General features: G+C 35.2%; 1 protein-coding gene across 1 annotated transcript in view; it reads right to left on the bottom strand.

The window, feature by feature from the left end:
* spel1 (DNA mismatch repair protein spel1) overlaps positions 1 to 15,430 on the bottom strand; it is a 239,999-nt gene extending 224,569 nt beyond the window's left edge. Inside the window, exon 1 of the mRNA XM_090404470.1 lies at positions 15,261 to 15,430. Coding sequence (XP_090260596.1) covers positions 15,261 to 15,312 — 52 coding nt within the window. The 5' untranslated portion in view covers positions 15,313 to 15,430. The remainder of the gene's footprint in view (positions 1 to 15,260) is intronic.
* Positions 15,431 to 20,215: the final 4,785 nt, after the last annotated feature.

Genomic DNA, 20,215 nt, shown 5'->3' with positions numbered 1-20,215 from the left:
TCCCTGACTAGAGGAACATTTTCTAACCCTTTCTTCAACTAGTTCCTGAGTAAGTCAATCTCGAGCATAAGCAAGCAGGTTTTTTTCTCCCAGAAACATGGGTTTTTCATCCCTTAAACTCAAGAAAACCGACTTTAAATCACACATGATTTCAGACAATAAATATATTGTTAGGTTATTAATCACGAAAGGACCATCTCATCATCAGATGCCATTCATAATTAGTAATAGTCCTGGGCCAGCTGTTTCTGAATGGCTACCAGTAGAAATTGAACTGTCTCCTCAGTCTCCAAAAGACACCTGGTTGGACAAGTAATGTATTCACTCTCCAACCTACAATTCACACGTTCAAATCCAGCCATGGGCATGGATGTTTATGATTGTCTTTAAGCGGGAGATGAATTTCATTGCCTGGCATACCATTATCCAGCTTATTGGAGACCTCCCTTAGTTTGAAAAAGTTCTGTGTTTGGTCTCTAGAGAGGGATTTTCAGACTATGTAAAAATAAATAAATAATAAATGTATATAAATTTATATAAATGTATATAAATTTAATAAAAATAGGAAAAAAAAAATTCTAGCTCACCCATGGTCCTAATGTACTATACATTATGAAATGTTAGTGGATTTTTATTAATACTTACTTACTTACTATCCTCTTCCATTGGGGATGGGTTGAGTCTTCCATGTTTCCACAACAACCTCCAGGAGTCTCGGTTTCTTGCGTGGCTGGTAAGCTGTCTATATGTTTGTAATCTAGAGTTGACCTTTATTGTTGTTATCCATTTAGTTCTTGGTGTTCCTTTTTTTCTTTTATTCTTGCATACAGAGCAAGGTTGGGTAGTCTTTTTGATGGCATTCTCTAGACATGTCCATACCACTGAAATTGTCTTCTTTTGATCTTTTCGATTAATGAGTCTGTATATTTTAGGTCTTGTCTTACAGTTTCATTTGTTTTCTTTTCTGTCCATTTTGTTTTATTTATTTTTCTGAGACACTTCATCTCAAAAGCCTCAAGTTTTCATATCTCTGTCTTCTGGAGTGTCCAAGTTTCTTAAGCATATAGCACAGTGGGTATTATAATTGCATTATATAATTTTATTTTTAGAAGTTTGGAGATTTTATTATTTTTCAAGATTTTACCTAGCTTATTAAATGATGCCCATGCAGTCGATATTCTATGTTTAATAGTGGTCATGGTATCTAGGTGTTCTGTTATTACTGATCCTAAAGAGCTGAATTGTTTTACCTGTTCAATTGTTGATCCATTCAAGGAGAAGTTTAGTTTTTCTTCATTTTTTCCAATTATCAAGATTTCTGTTTTGTCTGTATTTATGGTCATGTTGTATTCTTTAGCCGTATTGTTTAGTTTGGTTATTAGGTTCACCATTTTTTCTTTTGTGTCTGCAATTACAATGTCATCTGCATACTTTATGTTATTAAGGTTATAATCATTTAGGATGACCCCTTTTTCTCCTTCCAAGGCTTGGTTAACCATATCCTCTAGGTAGATGTTAAAAAAGGTATGGGGAGATGGGACATCCTGGGGGCTACTCCTTTACTGACGTTTATTTTAACTGTTGTTATACTATTGAATTTAATTATTGCTTCTGTGAGACTATAATATTTTTCTAAGAAGTTTAGGGTATCTTCATCAATTTGTTTCTGTTTTAATATTCTTAATAAGGTTACTTTGTTTACTGAGTCGAATGCCTGTTTAAAATCTATAAAACAGTAATAGATATTATAACTAAGATGAAAAGCCAAACGGCTATTTTTTTCTGGCGAGGTTGATCAGTTAAGGGGATAAAAACTACCAAGTGGTCACTTACGCTTGGATACGCTGACAGTTCATCGGCATGAAACGTTCAGATCGTAGTTTCGCTTACCGGCTGAAAAACAATAAGGGATTTTTATCCCCTTAACTGAGTAATAGATATTTTTGTTATGTTCCCAGTATAATTCTGCTAGTCTTTGTATTATGAAGATCTGATCCAATGTGGAGTGATTCTTTCTGAAGCCTGCCTGTTCTTCACTAAGAATGATCTCATATGTGCTCTTATTCTGTTCTGTAAGTTGTAAATATTTTGTAAGCATGGCTGAGTAATGTGATTGGTCTGCAGTTTTTACAATTTTTCTTATCACCTTTCCTCTAAATTGGTATGATAATTCCTGTTCTCTAATCTTCTGGTATTTCTCCTGATTTAAAGATCTTGGTGAAAAGGGTGGTAAGGAATTTTAAAGTTGTTTGCTTTCCTTCTTTCCAGAGTTCTGATGGAATTTGGTCTATCCCTGGTGCTTTGTCACATTTCACTTGCATTAGAGCAGGGGTCTTCAACGCATGGCCTGTGGAGCTCTTTGCAGTGGCCTGCCGGCCATTTTGAAAAAATAACTACTTAACATTAAAACACGATTAAATAAAAAATAATTTCAATGAAGCCTGTGGGACACTAAGCTATATTGCGGTATTTAGAATTGTAAGATGCTTTCCAGATTCAAAAGGAACGCTGTGTTTTACATAAAATACTTTACATAAATGATACTTTACATAAAATCCTATAAAAATAAATATTAAATAGACATACTTCTTCAGCCATCTACCAGGGCCAAGCAGTACTTAAGTACTAGTACTAACGTCGCAGGTAGATGGCTGAGGCAGTAGTTCATTCGAGTGCACTGTCTAGTGCCTTCCAGATACATCTCGAAGGTTCTTGATACGTCGTTATTTTCATATAAATACAAGAGGATCTCATCCACAGTCATTCGTGAACAGTGTGATATTCGTGTATAAGTGCATGTAGGTTCGTCATCAGCCATATCCTATTGTGGTTTTATGCTGCCAGACTTTTTTCGTTAGTGTGAGACATATTCAGTGGATAATAACTGTTACACGGCCATTTTGGATTCACCTTCCATCACTATGGCATCTACAAGTAAAAAGTGTAAATCAAGTGATTCTTGTCAGGTTTTTAATGAAAAGTGGATAGACCAATTTGTACTTTTTTGTGCCAAATCGATGATAAGCCAGTGTGTTTAATTTGTCATGAGTCAGTGTCAGTATCAAAAGAATACAATATAAAACGACACTATGAGACAAAGCATACATCCAATTTCGATCACTTTCAAGGGTGGCTTCGTGTGGACAAAGCCACACGAAGCCTTGGTAGAGGAAAGAGAGCAAAGCATGCAACAAAGTTATGTAATAGCTGAAAAAATTGCTAAAAAATCAAAAGCCTTCTTGGACGGAGAGTTTGTTAAAGAGTGTCTCATTGCTGCTAGGGTTATTCTGTGCCCAAATAATAAGGAAGTGTTTAAAAAACCGAGTTTGTCTGGGATAACTGTAGCATGACATCAAAGAACTTGCCAATGACATTGAAGGATCTTAAAAAAAAAGGGTCGTCCAAATTTACATCATATTCACTTGCTTTAGATGAGAGCACAGATGTGAAGGATACAACACACAACTGGCTATCTTTGTCCGTGGCATTAATCAACAATTCAATGTGACAGAAGAACTGCTAGCACTTGTAACCTATGAAGGAAATGATGCAAGGCACTGATATTCTTGAAGCCGCCAAGAAAACACTCCAGTGTTTCAACCTCAACTTAACCAACCTCGAGGGTGTGGTAACTAATGGTGCCCCTGCTATGGTGGGAAAGAACTGGAACTAGAAGGAAAAGATTTCGTCCATTACTACGGTTTAATCCATCAGGAGAATTTGTGCACAAAAACTATTGAATTTGAGAATGTCATGAAAGTTATTGTGACTGTTGTCAACATTATTAGGGCAAGAGGATTGCATCTTCATTAATTCCAAGAGTTTTTGACTCAAGAGTGCGAAGCAGATCACGGCGATTTGGTTTATTATAGTGATGTGCGTTGGTTGAGCAGAGGGAAGGTTCTTAAACCAAGAGGAATCCAAATGCAGAATTTAATGATCCAAAGTGGATGACAGACTTTGCCTTTGTGACTGACATCTCATTGCATATGATGACCTAAATACGAGGCTACAATCCAAAGATCAACTGGTGCACACTCTGTTTGATCCCATCAAAGCTTTTGTGGCCAAACTCAAACTTTGGGAGGCACAACTCGTAAAAAAAGACTTAACTCATTTTCAGCTTCTCGCTGAATCCAACTGTTTGTCTCTTGATGAATATGCTACAAAAGTAGCTGTGTTGCAAAGTGAGTTTGAAGAGAGATTTAGTGATTTTCGTAATGAACAGTCTTCTTTAGATTTATTTTCAATGCCATTCAGTGTCAATGCTGCCAAAATGCAAAGCTAAGTACAAATGGAGCTGCTTGAACTCCGAAACAACTCTTCTTTGAGAGAAAAATTATTCAATGTGCCCTTGCTTACATTTTACAAAGACTACATTTCTGAAGATGCATTCTCTAATCTTTGCCGGCATGCTTTGAAGATGTACGCTTTGTTAGGAAGCACATACTTATGTGAGCAGTTCTCCAGAATGAAGCATGTGAAGTCCAAGACAAGAACTCAGATTACAGACCAACATCTCAAGATTACTCTGCATATAGTGACTTCCAGCACTGATGCCAACTTCGACAAGCTAGTCAAGGAAAAACATTGCCAAGTTGCCCATTGACACTGTAAAAAATGAATGTTTTCTTCATTAAATTATCTTTTTTCAAGTACTAATTGCATTTACTTATCATGAACCTGACTCGTACCTACGCTCTTAAAGCCGAGTTTGTTTATTTTTATAGGATTTTATTGCATAGCGTCCCTTATGAATCTGGAAAGCATCTTACAATTCTAAATACTGCAGTATAGCTTATTGGCCCAGGGGCTTCATTGAAATTTTTAATGAGGCCCGCACTGTCTGTAAGGTTGAAGACCCCTGCTTTAGAGAATTCTCCACTTCCGATGGAAGGATCATTAAGTGTCATGTCTTGAGTTAGTGTGGGGCTTTGTTACTGCTTTCATTCTTAAAGGTTTCTTGGTAGTGTTCCATCCATATTGCCTTTATGGCATTTGAATTTCCTGTTTCCTCGCCCTGATGGTTGATCATTGTTAGCAGTAGTGGTGAAACATTTTTTGTAATTTCTTTAATTGTGCTATGTAATGTGTTTGAGTTATGGTGCTTATATACCTCATTGCATTTTTCTGCTTTTTTGTTTAGCCAGTTTTCTTTAGCCTGTCTGCAGAGTTTATCAATTTCATTTTTGAGTTGTTTGTATTTCTTCTTGTTTTCTTCTGAGGTATGTCTGTTTATTTTTGTTTTTAGTTTTCTTTTTTCTTCACATTTTTCTAATATTTCAGATGTTAACCATTTATTATTGGGTCTCTTATAAATTCCTAAAGTTTCCCTTGCCAAGTTAATTAATATTTCTTTTCCTGTTTTCCAAAAGTTTTTGGTTTCATCTGTTTGTCCTATTTATTTCTTCAATTTTCCTAATGTAGTCTAATCTTATTTGGTTATTTTTTAACTTTTCCATGTGGAGTTTATCAATTCTATTTCTTTTATAGTTCATTTTGAATTTTATCTGCATTTTTGCAGAGAAGAGTTCATAGTCTGCATCCAGATCTAGGCTTTTGAGCTTTCTTATGTTTTTGACTGAGGTTTTCCATTTACTTCTAATTAGGATATAATCTATATAATTTTGTATTTCTCTATCTGGTGAGGTCCAGGTGTATTTAAAACTAGGTCTATGGTAAAACTTTGTGTCTGAGATGACAAGGTTGTTTTCTTTGCAGAAATTGAGCATAGTTTCTCCCATTTCATTTTCGGTTCCAATTCCAAATTTCCCCATTATATCTTTTAGCTCTTCTCTGAAAGTTCCGATCTTAGCGTTGAAATCTCCGATTATGAGTAAGATGTCTCTGTAGTTTGTATTATCTATTTCTTTTTGGAGATCATTGTAGAATAGTTTGATGTCTTCTTCATTGTGACTTGCATCTGGTATAAATCTGGATAACCTGTATGTGTAGTTCTTTTTCTTTGGCTTTTAGTCTAATTCCTATTATTCTGGATGAGATAGGCTTAATATCTGTTACACGTGCAGTAAGATCTTGTTTTATTAGGATTGCAACTCCTTCTCTATGTACATTGTCGCTTCTTCCTGAATAGAATAATTTGCCCTCTGGTATGTTTAAGCATCCTTCTCCTGTCCAGTGAGTTTCTAAAATTCCTATGATATCCCACTTTTATCCTTTTCAGATAAAGATTTTTATTAATATTAATATTAATATTATTAATAGCATTATTAATATTATTATTAGTAGTAATAGTATGTTAGTATGACATATTATATATATTTACTAGGTGGGCTCCGCCCCCCCCCCCCCGACATCTACACCACCCAACCTCCCTGAGTTCCGGACTGGTAGGCCGGTTCTCCTTGAATTCTAATGACTGGAATTTTGAAAACTCGAAAAGGGGGTTCCATCCCCCTGGCGCTCAACACCCCCCCGAGTTCCAGACTGGTAGACCAGTTCTTCTTGAATTCTGATGACTAGAATTTTTAAAACTCGAAAAGGGGTTCCACCCCCTGGCTCTCCCCCCCAGTTCCAGACTGGTAGGCTGGAACTGGGGGGGGGCCAGTTCTCCTTAAATTCTGATGATTCGAATTTTGAAGACTCGAAAGGGTGGGGTTCCCCCCGCCATCTACAGTGCCCAACCCCCCTCGAGTTCTGGACTGGTAGGCTGGTTCTCCTTGAATTCTAATGACTCGAATTTTGAAGACTTGAAAGGGGGGTTCCACCCCCGTGGCACCTACAGTTCCCCCCCCCCCCCGAGTTCCAGACTGGTAGGCCGGTTCTTCTTGAATTCTGATGACTCGACGCTCAGGCTAGCCCCTGAGTTTCAAAATGTTCCAAATAACTTGACAAAAAACATGACACAAAAACGTTACAAAAAAAAGCTTATCATTTTATATTATAGACTAGATATATATCCACCTATCAGTGGCTTTCAGAGGCACTTAATTAAGAACCCACAGCCTCCCAAGTAGCCTTGGATTTCTTAACTGTAATACAAGGATAAGGCAGATACCCCTATACCCCCCCCCAAGTATTCTTGTCTGTAAAATGCTTGTATTCCTCCACTGGCTGGTTTAATCTAGAGTAATTTATTAAAAAAGGGTGGCACACCATTTGGCAACTCCTATAGGTAGAGATGACCTGCTAATGCTTCTGCATGGTATCTCCACTTGGGCCTGGCTCCCACTGAAGAGACCTCAATAAAGGTTGAAACTAGTCTGGGTTGTGGCCCTTCCCTTAATGCATAACATTAGATATATCCACAAGGAGATGTGTTTTGCATTATGGGAGATGCTGAGATAGGAGTGTTGGTAGCTTGCTCCACCTTTGCAAGGAGTTCCCTGGTGTTGTACCACCTTACCCCTGTCCTGAAGATACTTTCAGGTGCAAACTTTGTTTGCTCACACTTGGATAAAGGATTAAACTAAATTTATTATACTCTAACCAAGTGAAAAATAAACTTTCAACACACACTATATATTTATATATACACTACACCCTATCCTGTTTTCACACACACACTATATATTTATATATACACCTAATCCTGTTTTTACATGGTATATACATTCCAAAGAATATGAATTTTTGAATATGAATGTCCAGTATATACTGTATATAGAAAAATATTATATAGCCTCCAGAACTTCAAAGAAATTTCAAAAATTAGTAATCTTGGTAAAGGAAATACAAATTTTGTTTATTTGAGCATATCCATAAATATTTTATTTAAAAAACATAAATCAATTTTTATTTCAGTATTTTTAAAAAACACTCAATCTTGTAGAAATAAAAATAAAACAAAAATTCAAATTCAAAAAGAAAAAAATATCACAATTTAGAAACATGAAAATAGGATTTAATAATGGTTTTTTATTCCAAGTCGCTTTCTGATGGAAAGCGCATCCTCTTGTGTTGAATTGGTACAAAATCACTTTTGTCTAAGGAAATGTTTTGTACATCACCTTCATCTGCATTCATTGATGATTGATTTCCTCTTATATTAGAAACCTTTTGAGGCACTGTATATTTGCAGGTGCAGGTTGATTTATTTTAACAGTAAATTCGGTAACAGATCATTGTGATCCTAATTTGGAGAGTTCATTGTATAACTCCTTATAGCAACCCGTACAAGAGTTCAGATCTGATTGGAATTTAACAGCTCATTCGATTATGGGATTATTAATCCGAAATTGATTTTGCAATTTATTTGCCAACTGAAGGCCTTCAAGAATTAAATTAGCAGTTAGTGGTGATGGTTAATCCTCATTACTGAAATCTTTTGGCAGGAAATATTTTCAATTAGTTAAATAAATTATGTTATAAAAATTGTAACTTACTTTAATGTAAAAAAATTTCAAGTTTATTTTTTCAATTTAACTATAACAGTGCTAGAAATAAATTGATACAACTCGGAAATTTCTTATAAATTTTCATTTTTGAATTTAGATGAACATCATATGAAAATATATAATATGAACACAATATGAAAATAACATTAAAATTAAAAATAATAAATTTTGTTACAAAAATAATAAATTTAAATTTAAAAAATTAAATACTTAAAAAATTACATATATACTTAACAGGATTACTTTATTTTTGTCAACTGTGTTATTTCAAAACCATGTAAAAATAGGATTGGGTGTATTTGGAATGTTATTTTATGCCAAAATGAGAAATATATTTCACCTTTAAAATGGTTATAATCAAGAGCAGGTTTGCATTATATATCTTTTGTTTACTTTAAAACCCATGTTGGACCACCTTTAGTGCTAATTAAAGCACATATATGGTTTAGCATAGATTCTACAAGGTGTTGGATTGCATCTCCATCTACAACATACCAGTCATTCACCAGACAATCCTTTAACTGGCTCAGATTTAACAGAAGAGAACTTTGCTTCCAGATCTGTTTTTTTCCTAATATGTCACAAACTTTCTGAATGGGATTCAGATCCTGGCTATGTGGTGGTCAGGGAAGATGGTGGAAATTGCTGTCATGCTTGCTGAACAATTCTTGCATGGACAGTACCGCTGTCGTCCGTGAAACAACCATCATCTGCTGGGGAAAAAAAGTCAACATTGCAGGATGAACATGATCAGCAACAACATTCCGATATTTCTTGGAGGACACCTAATCTTCAAGCAATATCAGGGGACCCCTGATATTGCTTGAAGAATCACAGTTTACTGTCGTGTTTAATGTAGAGTAATATAGCTATTTTTAATTTCCATGAGTAAATAAGCTTATTATTTAGCACTTCACCTGTCTTAGTCTTCTTATTTACAATAACACCAATTATGTAAACAAGGTACTTGTAAGGTACTTCTTTAATTCCCTTGTTAATTCCACTTATTTTCCATTGATCTCCTTATGCTGATTGTTCAATTCTGCTGAGGTGTTTTCAGTATTTGGTCTGACTGGCTAAGAGGTGATAGTGCTTCCACCTTCCCACAAAAGGTATGGATTTGAATCCCACTGCAAGCACGAATGTTTGTGAATGTAAAGTGACAGAGAAATTTTATAATCCAGTGACCTCCATCCTAAAGCAGCTTAATTTTTAAAGTGCTTCCAATTGATGAATGGTTTATTTATTTTTAATTATTTTATTTTTTTATTTTATATAATCTTGCTCTACAGACTAAACATGACAAGCCACATCAGGCCTCGAATAAGCAGGAAGTGGTCTCGTGCCAGATGTTGAAATTCATCTCCAGCTTAAAAACATCCATGCCCAAAGTGAGGTTACATCACCCTCTGTATTACTACTGAGAATGATGTTAATAAAAAGAAACAGCAAAAAGGAGCAAAAAAAATTGGTAGCAGGAAGTGATGAACAGACTGTCTGCATCAAAGTATTGGAGATGTGTAACAAGCTGAAACTTAAAACAAGAAAAAGAAGAAAGCAAAAAGGAATAATAGCAGAAGCAAAATGAGATCATAAGCAAATATGCAGTTGGAAATGACTGTTAAAGATCTTTAGGTAATATTTCACATAAAGACTAAGAATAATAGTTTAAGCGATTAAACTATTGTCAATAGTTTTAATAAATAAAGTAACATTTAAATAAATATTTAATAGTTTAAACCATCAAACTACTGTTTTGTTGATTATTAAGAATGTAATTCCTGTTTTTAACAATATGTCTATGGAAAATAAATTTTGCTTTATGAGAGTGTGTTAGGAAAGAATTAACTTGTAAAGTCAGAAACTACCGGTAATCAAACAGGTTATGATGGCATTGCATAAGGCCTTGATCAGGCCTCATATGGATTATTGTGCACACATTTAGTCACCTGGTTTTCATAATGATGAGGATATGTTAGAAAGAGTCCAGAGAAGATTCCCAAAGATGGTCAATGATCTGTGGAGTACAAGGACAGATTGAAAGAATGAAATTGCAAAGCCTCATGAGAAGGGTGGATATGATTGAGACATATATGCTAGTCAGGGATTGTTATCAGGTTGACATGGAAGAGATTTTGCATAGAATGGGAGAATGGATAGAACAAGAGGCGATCCCTGTGTTAAGTTCTGAATTAATCAAAAATTAAATTAATTTACGTTTCCTTCAGACTTAACATGGGCTTGCAAATTTGAATCAATTATTGATGTACCAGAATATACTAGACTCTTGTAAATTTCACTAAAATATTACTAAGCTGAGAATTCTTCATTTAATATGTGATATTATAAAGTATTGATAATTGCTAAATTGCTTAAGTGTAAGTACTTATAAATTGCTGGGTGAAAGAGATAATCCGATTAAATAGAAATGGCCGGAATCGAAACACGTGCATCATAGAGTACAGGTGCACCTTTTCATAAGCAAATAAGTCCCCCTTCCCCGCTCATACGCGCAGAAGAGTAGGCTAAGATTTCCGTGTGTGGCGCGCAGTACTGGGTGATGTGAGGTGACACTGAGAAAAATGGGCGGAGTAATCGATGACATGGAGTGAACGTGTGGCGGGCAATTTAAAAAGTCGTGCAGCGCCAAGGAAACTCTTTTTGTGCTCTTGTGCTTCTGGTTCTTTAGGCGGAGTTTTTACTCTTGCTCTTGTGTGGAGTTGCGCTCCGGAGTTTTCGGGCGGTCTTGCTGATGTGTATGTAGCCTCCTCGTGGCGTCCCCTTGTTCCTCGCAGATTCGAGACAAGGACGGAGGAACTTTGCCGTAGATTTCCCATCAAATTACCGGTCGGCGACCAGCCCAGCAGAAGGTATCCATCGATGCTTACGGAGATGTCGTTATGATGTTGAACGAGTTCACCATGGAACAACGTCTACCTATTTTCGGCGGCAGAAGTAAGTGCAGATTGAAACCTTGAAGAATACCTCAGAAAAAGCAGAAGGAACGTGGTGTCGAAAGTGATTGTCCAGACGAGATATGTAAAGTGGCCAGATAATTCCCCAGCAATTGGTAACATACAATCCATATTTGATTATGTGTATATGTGTATTAGAAGAATGTATGTAAACTTTAGGAAGGACTTTAGAGAAAGTTTTCTTTGAATGATAAAGTAATGAGAATTTTGAGTATTTGTTAAGTAAATTAATTAAGAGCACGTGGTGCCTTAGAATTGTCTTTTAATGATAGAAAAGGTTATGAGAATTTTGTGGGAAGAAATTATATAAGAGCACATGAAGCTATCAGCTAATAAATGTCCTTAGCTTTAATGAATAGGTGTGATTAATTAATTAATTAATTCTTCAAGTGTAATTTGTAAGCCTTAATTGAAGTTCTTTGTCATGCATGCTAAGACAGATATAAAGAATCTGAGTAATTAATGCTTAGTCATTAGCAATTGCAGATTACTTATTAAGAGTGAATTCATAGAATGTATAATGTTTCAATTGAATTAAATGTTTTGTTTCTTTTGTTTAACTGATGACTTGCCTGATTTTCTTCTCTGTTGCACTTGCTCATAAATTACGGACCACAGTGGGAGATTAATTTATAGAGAGGCTACGACTGCAAACGTAACTCTTAGTAACGTAAGATTGTATGCTAAACTGTGTTCTGGTTCCTCGATTCTACACTATCTGTTAATCTAGGATTCGGGGTGGAGCAGTGAAAAATAAATTTTCCCTGAATCCGAAAAAGGAATTAGAACCAGTGGGAGACAAAGGAATAGGTATCTGCCATTAGTAATTCCTTTGTCCCACAAATCACTAGCATCGTTCTTGTAAGTATAGATCGGCCAAGAGAGATATTGAAGTTAAGAGAATTAAGATTGAAGATAAAGTTTTAGTATAATTAAGAATAATCAAGAGGTAAAGATAAGAGAATATAGACTAAATATAGAGTAAAATAATAAGAATAAAATAAAAGAGAAAGATTTTACACCTGGAAACTGTATAAGGTGGGTGTGAGCAGAGGAGTGAGAAGCAGGTTCTTTGCATGGAGAGGTTGGTGAGTGGAATGCATTGCCTGAGTATGTTGTGAATGTAGACACTGAAACAGTTTAAGGCACAGCTGGATGAGCCTTTGCATGTGATAGTGTGTGGCTCCCACAATGAATCTCTGACTCCACATGAGGTCAGATGCTAATAATAATAATAATTAACTGTATGTAAAGAAATGTGAAATAGTTTTACTGTCACTCTGCTGGAATCCGGCCTGGAAAATATTTTCCAGACAGAGTCCAGGAATAATGTAAAACCACTCCAATTTTGATTTCCATCAGTCCACTGATAGAGATAAAACATCTTGCAATTGCATGTGCCAATAATTCCACTGTAGCTTGATGGAATTTAATAAAATGAGGTATTTAGCATTGCTATTAAAATCTCTCAAACTGTTTCAATCACATCATTTGTTGTGGTAAAACTGAACAAAAAAAATAGTATTTCTGGTATATCCAGATGCCTGCTCATTCCAACTCACTCTAATACGAAAGGCATTAATATGAAGTTGGTTCACCCTTTACAACTGTAACAGCCTTCATTCTTCCAGGAAGTCTTTCTACTAGATTGGTATGTTACTACAGTAATTCCCTTCCAGAAGAGAATTAGAGGTAGGTCGCTGATATCAAGTGATTTGGCCTGGCTAACAATCAGCATTCCAATTCATCACACAGTTCAACGAGGTAAGATTAAGACTCCATACAGGCCAGTCAAGTTCTCCAACAACAACAACTACCTCATCAAACCATTCCTGCACAGACCTTGCTTTGTGTGTGCACTGTCATGTTGATACAGAAAAAGTCTTTACTGAATTGTTGCCGTAAATCTGGAAGCACAGAACTGTTTAGAATGTCGTTATAGGTCACAGCATTAAAATTCCCTGTTGGTGGTTCTAAGGGCAATCTGAACCATGAAAAACTGCCCCAGATCATGATTTCTTCTCCACCAAACTTCATAGTTGCCACAACACATTCTGGCAGGTAGCATTCTCCTGGCATCTGATATGGCTTGATAAGGCACTGGCTCGCTGTCTCTTGTAAGCAATGTCCCTCATGTGTTCCTCCATGCATAATTCAATAGATTTGTCTGTCTTGCCAAAATAATATATATATATATATAAGAATTTTTTTTTCATTATTTCAGTCTTACTGGCATAATATTTTTCTTTCCTTTTTTTTTTCTATAACTGAGCCATTTTAGTAGACCAATACTATAAATAAAATTATGCGCAGTACATTTTATATATATATATATATATATATATATATATATATACTTTTTCAATTGAAGGTAAGTTAGCCAATCTCATACGGAGGTAACAGGGTTTTTTCATCCTGCATACAGACAAATCGGCCCTTCAGAACACATGCAATTTACAGACATACAGACAAAAAAAATGTTAGTTGTGGTGGTGGGCAGTAGATGGCATTGATGTAGATGATTGGCAGTGTACAGGTTCAGTGTTGTGGTGGAGACGGAGAGTTGAACAGTAGGTTTCTTCCCACGATGGGTCTTCAGACTCCTTGGAGGTGTCACAAATAATAATAATAATATGTTAAAATAAATAAATAAAGTTCTGTATTCTCTTGTTTTGAAAATGAATGCTGTCATTATAGAAAAATGCAATTGCAAAATGCACTTCCTCTTTTTATTTTTTTAACTACAGAATTACTTCCTTGCTTGTTTTCTGCTGAGCTTTGCATTTCACATGACTCACTGTTATCATAAGACTGTATCTTATTAGGATACAGTTCAAGTTAAATAATCAATGCATATAATTGTGAGTGTATCATGCTTGTTTCCAGATGCTTATAATTTTATTTATTTACATTAATTAATTTTTTAAATAAAATTTCAAAAATAAGTGTTTTTCTAGGGTACTGACCAGATGTACTATTCCAAAAATTATTACACAGAAGTGACTGATTTATCTACTAAGGAATTTAGAATTTTCCAATGAATACATTCCAAAATATCTCCAAAGGAGCTATAATGAGACGAATCTTTATACGGTCTTTTTTCAACTGGAAGTGCGTTAGCCAGACAGGATTTTTTCTTCCTGTATTATTATCACTTTTTTCCAACATAACGGGCAAAACGGTCGGAGAACACACAGAGGAATATATCCTTCCAATATTGCATCATATCAATGTGATTAAAACGAATGGTACAAAAAACAATTAGTAGCATAAAAAGAAAGCTTAATGATCACGATTATTATGTAGACATTATACCAGTATTCGAATTCGGAAACAAAAAGAAGTTTCTCTTTCAGCATTGCGAAATTCAGGTACAACCTATTGACAACTTCTCTAAATGCCATATCAGATATGAGCATGATGATTTTAAAATAATTTGGCATTCAGCTCAAGCACTACCAGATCTTTTCTTTTTGAGTGAAAATTTAACAAAACAGTACACCACAGTTCCAAGATTTTAAAACTAACTTCTTGTTGCTAATAACTGCCATGGTTTATTATTTGATAATAATAAAGTTAAGATTTGGTAGTACAGGTTCAGTGTTGTGGTGGAGACGGAGAGTTGAATAGTAGGTGTCCATGGTTTATTATTTGATAATAATAAACCTATTTCTCACTGATGGCTGAAAGCTAATTAAATTATTTACAACCATCACTTTTTTCAACCTTACACACGGCTCACCCACAGTGCTTGATTTAAAAGATCAAAGCAGGTTGACGAGTACGACCTCTAGTCTTCATTCAGTCTTCTGATGTTTGTATATTATTTAAATAAATTTAGGAAAAAATTATAAATAGATATTATATAAGTTTATACTGATAACTAGACAATAATTAGAAAGACGCTACTTATTTAAATAGCACATGCCTTGATTTTGAAGAGCTTCTACATTACTGATCTTCTCCTTTGACGAATTCATTTTAATCACAAGAAACTAATTTCACAGTTTAAAAACTTCCCGCGACGATTTCTTGATAAACACAGCAATATCCCTCGGGTGAGGTCGCTGCCCGATCCCAGGTCTAATTGATCCAAATAGTTTTCTGTGTGTATTAATGAAACAATTTGAAATGGTTATTCTTTTACATCCAACGACTTTAAATATTTACATATCATTGATTGTGTTGCACTTTCTCTTTTTCTTCTTAACTATTCTTATTGAACAACTAAGAAGAAGTAAAACGAAAAGTGTATAGCTGAAAAAAAAAAAATTATAAATTACTGAGATAAAGAGCCAATTGGCTTCATAAATAGATTTTATAAATTATTTTTTACTACATAGAAAGGAAAAGTATAATCTTTATTTCTACCTCATTAAAGTAACGGCGACAGAAGAACACTGCAACATAGAGAAACCCGTTATAATAATAATAATAATAATAATAATAATAATAATAATAATAATAATAATAATAATAATAATTCAGAAATTCAAAAAGAGGAAAAATGGACAGACTACAAGAAAGCATTCAATTCCCTCCCACACTCCTGGATCACTACAAATATTTGGCATTAGCAAAAACATATGTTTGTTTCTGGCTGCTGCTATGAAATCATGAAAAAAAACTTTAATAGTGAATAATGAACGATTCGGAAATATCAGCATTAAATGTGGAATTTTCCAAGGTGATTCCTTGTCATCATTGCATTTCAACGTTTCATTGATACCATTGTCTATGATTCTGAAGCAAACAAAACTTGGATATGAAATTCCTAAATGTAATGTTAAAATTTCACAACTCTTGTATATGGATGACTTGAGGTTATATGGAAAATCGGCCCAGCAAATAGACTGTTTATTGAACACAGTCCGTATTTTCAGTCAGCACCAGCGGCGGCTCGTACATAAGCACTACAACTGCAGCACCTCCAAGGAAAAAAATGAAAAAATTAAATTTTGTATGTGTTTATAAATAATAACAATACTTACAACATTATATAAATGCAATACAACATGTTAAAGGTTACAGCTTATGTTTTGACATTGATTGAATAGTTAATAATTGGAATTATTTATTCGATTAGCGCTTTAGCTTACGAAACAAATGCACTGCGATCTAACGCAGTGTCGGAATTGCCACGTTCGGCCAATTGCTGCTAGACTCGTCGATATTCGTTTGCACATGTGATTGCACGTTACAAGTGATTCCGACATTGCTCGTTTGGGCAGTGTTGCTTACAGATAAATTATATGTATGAGAGCGTTATTTCTGTGAGAAAACTTTTATTATTGATGTTTGTTTGTGGTGAGGGTCAAATATTTTTAATACAGCAATTTTTAAATATGTAAATTTATTTATTAATAAATTGGTTACTGATTGGGGGGGGGGATTTTATTTAGACTATGCATCACTCCCACTTAAAATTTTCACCGGCCACCACTGGACATGACATAAAAATGAAATTTAGTTTTGATAAATGCGCAATTTTATCTATTAAATGAGAAAAAATTAATAACACTAGCAATTTTAATTTTGATTCAGAGAAATTTATAAAAGCAATTTCGGCTGACAAACACATTAAATACCTAGGAATATTAGAAGCCATTGATATTCTTACAACATTATATAAATGTTGTAAGAGTTACAGACAAATCGGCCCTTCAGAACACACGCAATTTACAGACAAAAAATACTAGTTGTGGTAGTGGTGGAGGTGGGCTGTAGATGGGGTTGATTGAGATGATTCGTAGTAGAGGTTCAGTGTAGTGGTTGAGACAGTTGTAGGTGTCCTCCTGCGATGAGTCTTCGGACTCCTTGGAGGTGTCACGAATAATAATAATAATAATAAATGCAATACAACATGTTAAAGGTTTCAGCTTATGTTTGGACATTGATTGAGTAGTTAATAATTGGAATTGTTCGATTCCAATTCCAATTATTTTGCACCAATGCACTTGGTGCAAAATCCGGTGATATTACCGGAATGAATTGAGCGCCTCCATAGCGCAATTGGAAGAACGACGGTACATTGCGTCCTTCGATTGGAATAGGCCTAAGTTCGATTCTCGTCGCGACGGGAGGAATCTTTATCTGGTCGATTTCAATCGAAGGTGAGTTAGCCGATCTCATATGGAGGTAGCGTGGTTTTTTCTCCCGGAAACTCGGGTTTTTCATCCCGCATACATACAAATCGGCCCTTCAGAACACACAATTTACAGACAAAAATTACTAGTTGTGGTGGTGTTGGAGGTGGGCGGTAGATGGCGTTGATGGAGATGATTCATAGTAGAGGTTAGGTGTAGCGACAGTTGTAGGTGTCCTCCCGCGATGAGTCTTCGGACTCCTTGGAGGTATCAGGAATAATAATAATAATAATAATAATAATAATAATAATAATAATAATAATAATAATAATAATAATAATAATAATAATGACACCAATAATCGAATTCGTAGCCGAAAAATATATGTTACACATATCTTAGATCGGACAAGAGGGACTTAAGAAATTCAGCAAACACTACAACACTAAAGTTAAACAAGGCAGCAGCAGAACACACCAAAAGAGTTAGAAAATCTAAAAATAAAACTAAATGGATTTATTTTTATTTTTAGAGCACAAGTAGAGCAATGTATTCTTGGGCTATACCAGTGATCCCATACAAAACTGGCATAATAGATTGGACAAAAGAAGACCTGGACAAAGTGGACCGCATAACTAGAATAGTAATGACTATGCATCATCCATTACATCCACGAAGTGATGTTGATCGGCTGTACCTACCGAGGAGAATAGGTGAACGGGGTCTGCTGCAAGTGAGACAGACTATGGAAGAGAAATTAGTTTAAGAAGTTACATCGACAATAGCTCGAGCCAATGCTTCAAGCAATTACAGAAGACGGACTTCTAAAAGCAACAGGAAACAAATCCGATTACACAAAGGAACAACAAAATAACCGATATGTACGCTGGAAAAATAAACCCTTGCATGGTCAATTTCTTAGCGATACTGAGAACAAAACTGACGTGAACAAGACGTGGCAATAGCTACAATATGGATACATAAAAAAAGAAACAGAAGTATTTATTCTAGCACCTCAAGAACAAGCATTACAAACTAATGCAATGAAAGCAAATTTTCTGAACATCAATAATAACAGCAAATGCAGATTATGCGATCAGAAAGATGAGACTGTAGAACATCTAATCAGTGCCTGCAGCAAATTGGCTCAAACTGACTATAAATACCCCCATGATCTATTGGCCAAAATAATTCATTGGCATGTATCCAAAATATATGGCTTTCTACTTCTGATAACTGGTGGCAGTTATCAGAAATTGTTCTTGAGGTGCTAGCATAAAATAGAGACAGTATTGGAAAACGAAACAGCAAATATTTTCTGGAACTATAGAATACAAACGAATCGGCATTTGGAACACAATAGACCGAACATCATAATTATCGAACATCGACAGGTTTGGATTTTTGATATCGCAGTACCCAGTGATAACAACATTAACAACAAATAACTGAAAAAAATTACTAAATATCGAGATCTGGCAATCAAAGTTGGCCGACTGTGGCTTAAACACACCATAGAAGAAGCTATCCAGCTATTTACAGCAATTAAACATAAACGAAGTGACCCCATATGATCTACAAAACACAGCATTACTTGAAATAGTCCAAAATTTAGGACAATACTTGACGGACTATTCCTAGATTCTTGGGTAGAACTGAATTGTTCTGCACCCCAGTCAAATTTTTGTTTACATGATGTTTTGACTGTGTATCAATTATGTGAATAAAATAGTAATAATAATAATAATAATAATAATAATAATAATAATAATAATAATAATAATAATAATAATAATAATAATAATAATATCCCCGGAATGAATACACCGATAATCGAATTCGTAGCCGAAAAATATATGTTATACATATCTTATATCAGACAAGAGGGGTGTAATGAATTCAACAGAACACTACAGCATGTATCCTTTGGTTATTATGTACGATTCGTCTTCCAAAAAGGACATAGAGAATACTGCAAAAGTTCTGGAAGAATAACAAAGGTACGTAAGGATTGCTGGCCATTCAAAAACACGGGCAAAAGAAATTAAAAATGTAGCGTGAATTAGGTTTCCTAGTTCTAATCAATCAGTTTATTAATTCTGTTTAACGCTCTTTTTTAAGCAATTCCATTCTTGTTCGTATACTTAATAGTTCACTGAACTTTTTCTATGGGATATCTAAGTAGACTGATTGAAAAGATATCAATGGACACCATAGCGTGAGGAACAGACAGCCATCGAACCCACCATAATAAGAATAGAACTTTCTTTCATTAAGAACTGTAGCAATCCTATGTGGCGTACTTTCTAGAAGCAGGGATCAATGGGATTTTTGGATCATTCTTCCTATAGACATGTAATGAGATTCTGGACTGTTGAGGAAAGCAAGTCTATTGACCTCACTCAGCACTTCAGTTCATCGTAAAGATGTTCAATAGGGTTGAGATTAGGACTCTGTGGAGGACAGTGAATTATGCTGACGTTCATTTCCCCAAACCTAGGAATTACTGCAGTGGCCTTATGATATGGTGCATTATCTTCCTGAAAGAGAGAGTGGTCAGTTCCGTATAAACATCACAAAGTAAGAAGCATTGCATTGTCCAGAACGAGGTCGGAGTCCAAACCAGGAAAAACAGAACCACACCATCCCAAGGCCACCTCCGAATTTCATAGATGGGGTTACACACTCTGATAAAGAGGTCAACGAGCAACCACCACACCCGTTCATCTGCTCAATAGAGGGTATGGAGTGATTCATCGCTCCTTAACACAGCTTTTCAAGCTTCAACGTCCTACCG

The sequence above is a fragment of the Typopeltis vanoorti genome, chromosome 14 (genome assembly GCF_054136105.1).
Source record: "Typopeltis vanoorti isolate ZY-2024b chromosome 14, IOZ_Tvanoo_1.0, whole genome shotgun sequence".
Classification (NCBI taxonomy): Eukaryota; Metazoa; Arthropoda; class Arachnida; order Uropygi; family Thelyphonidae; genus Typopeltis; species Typopeltis vanoorti.
Note: the sequence above shows the minus strand (reverse complement) of the source record. Positions and strands in the feature narration are given on the sequence as shown.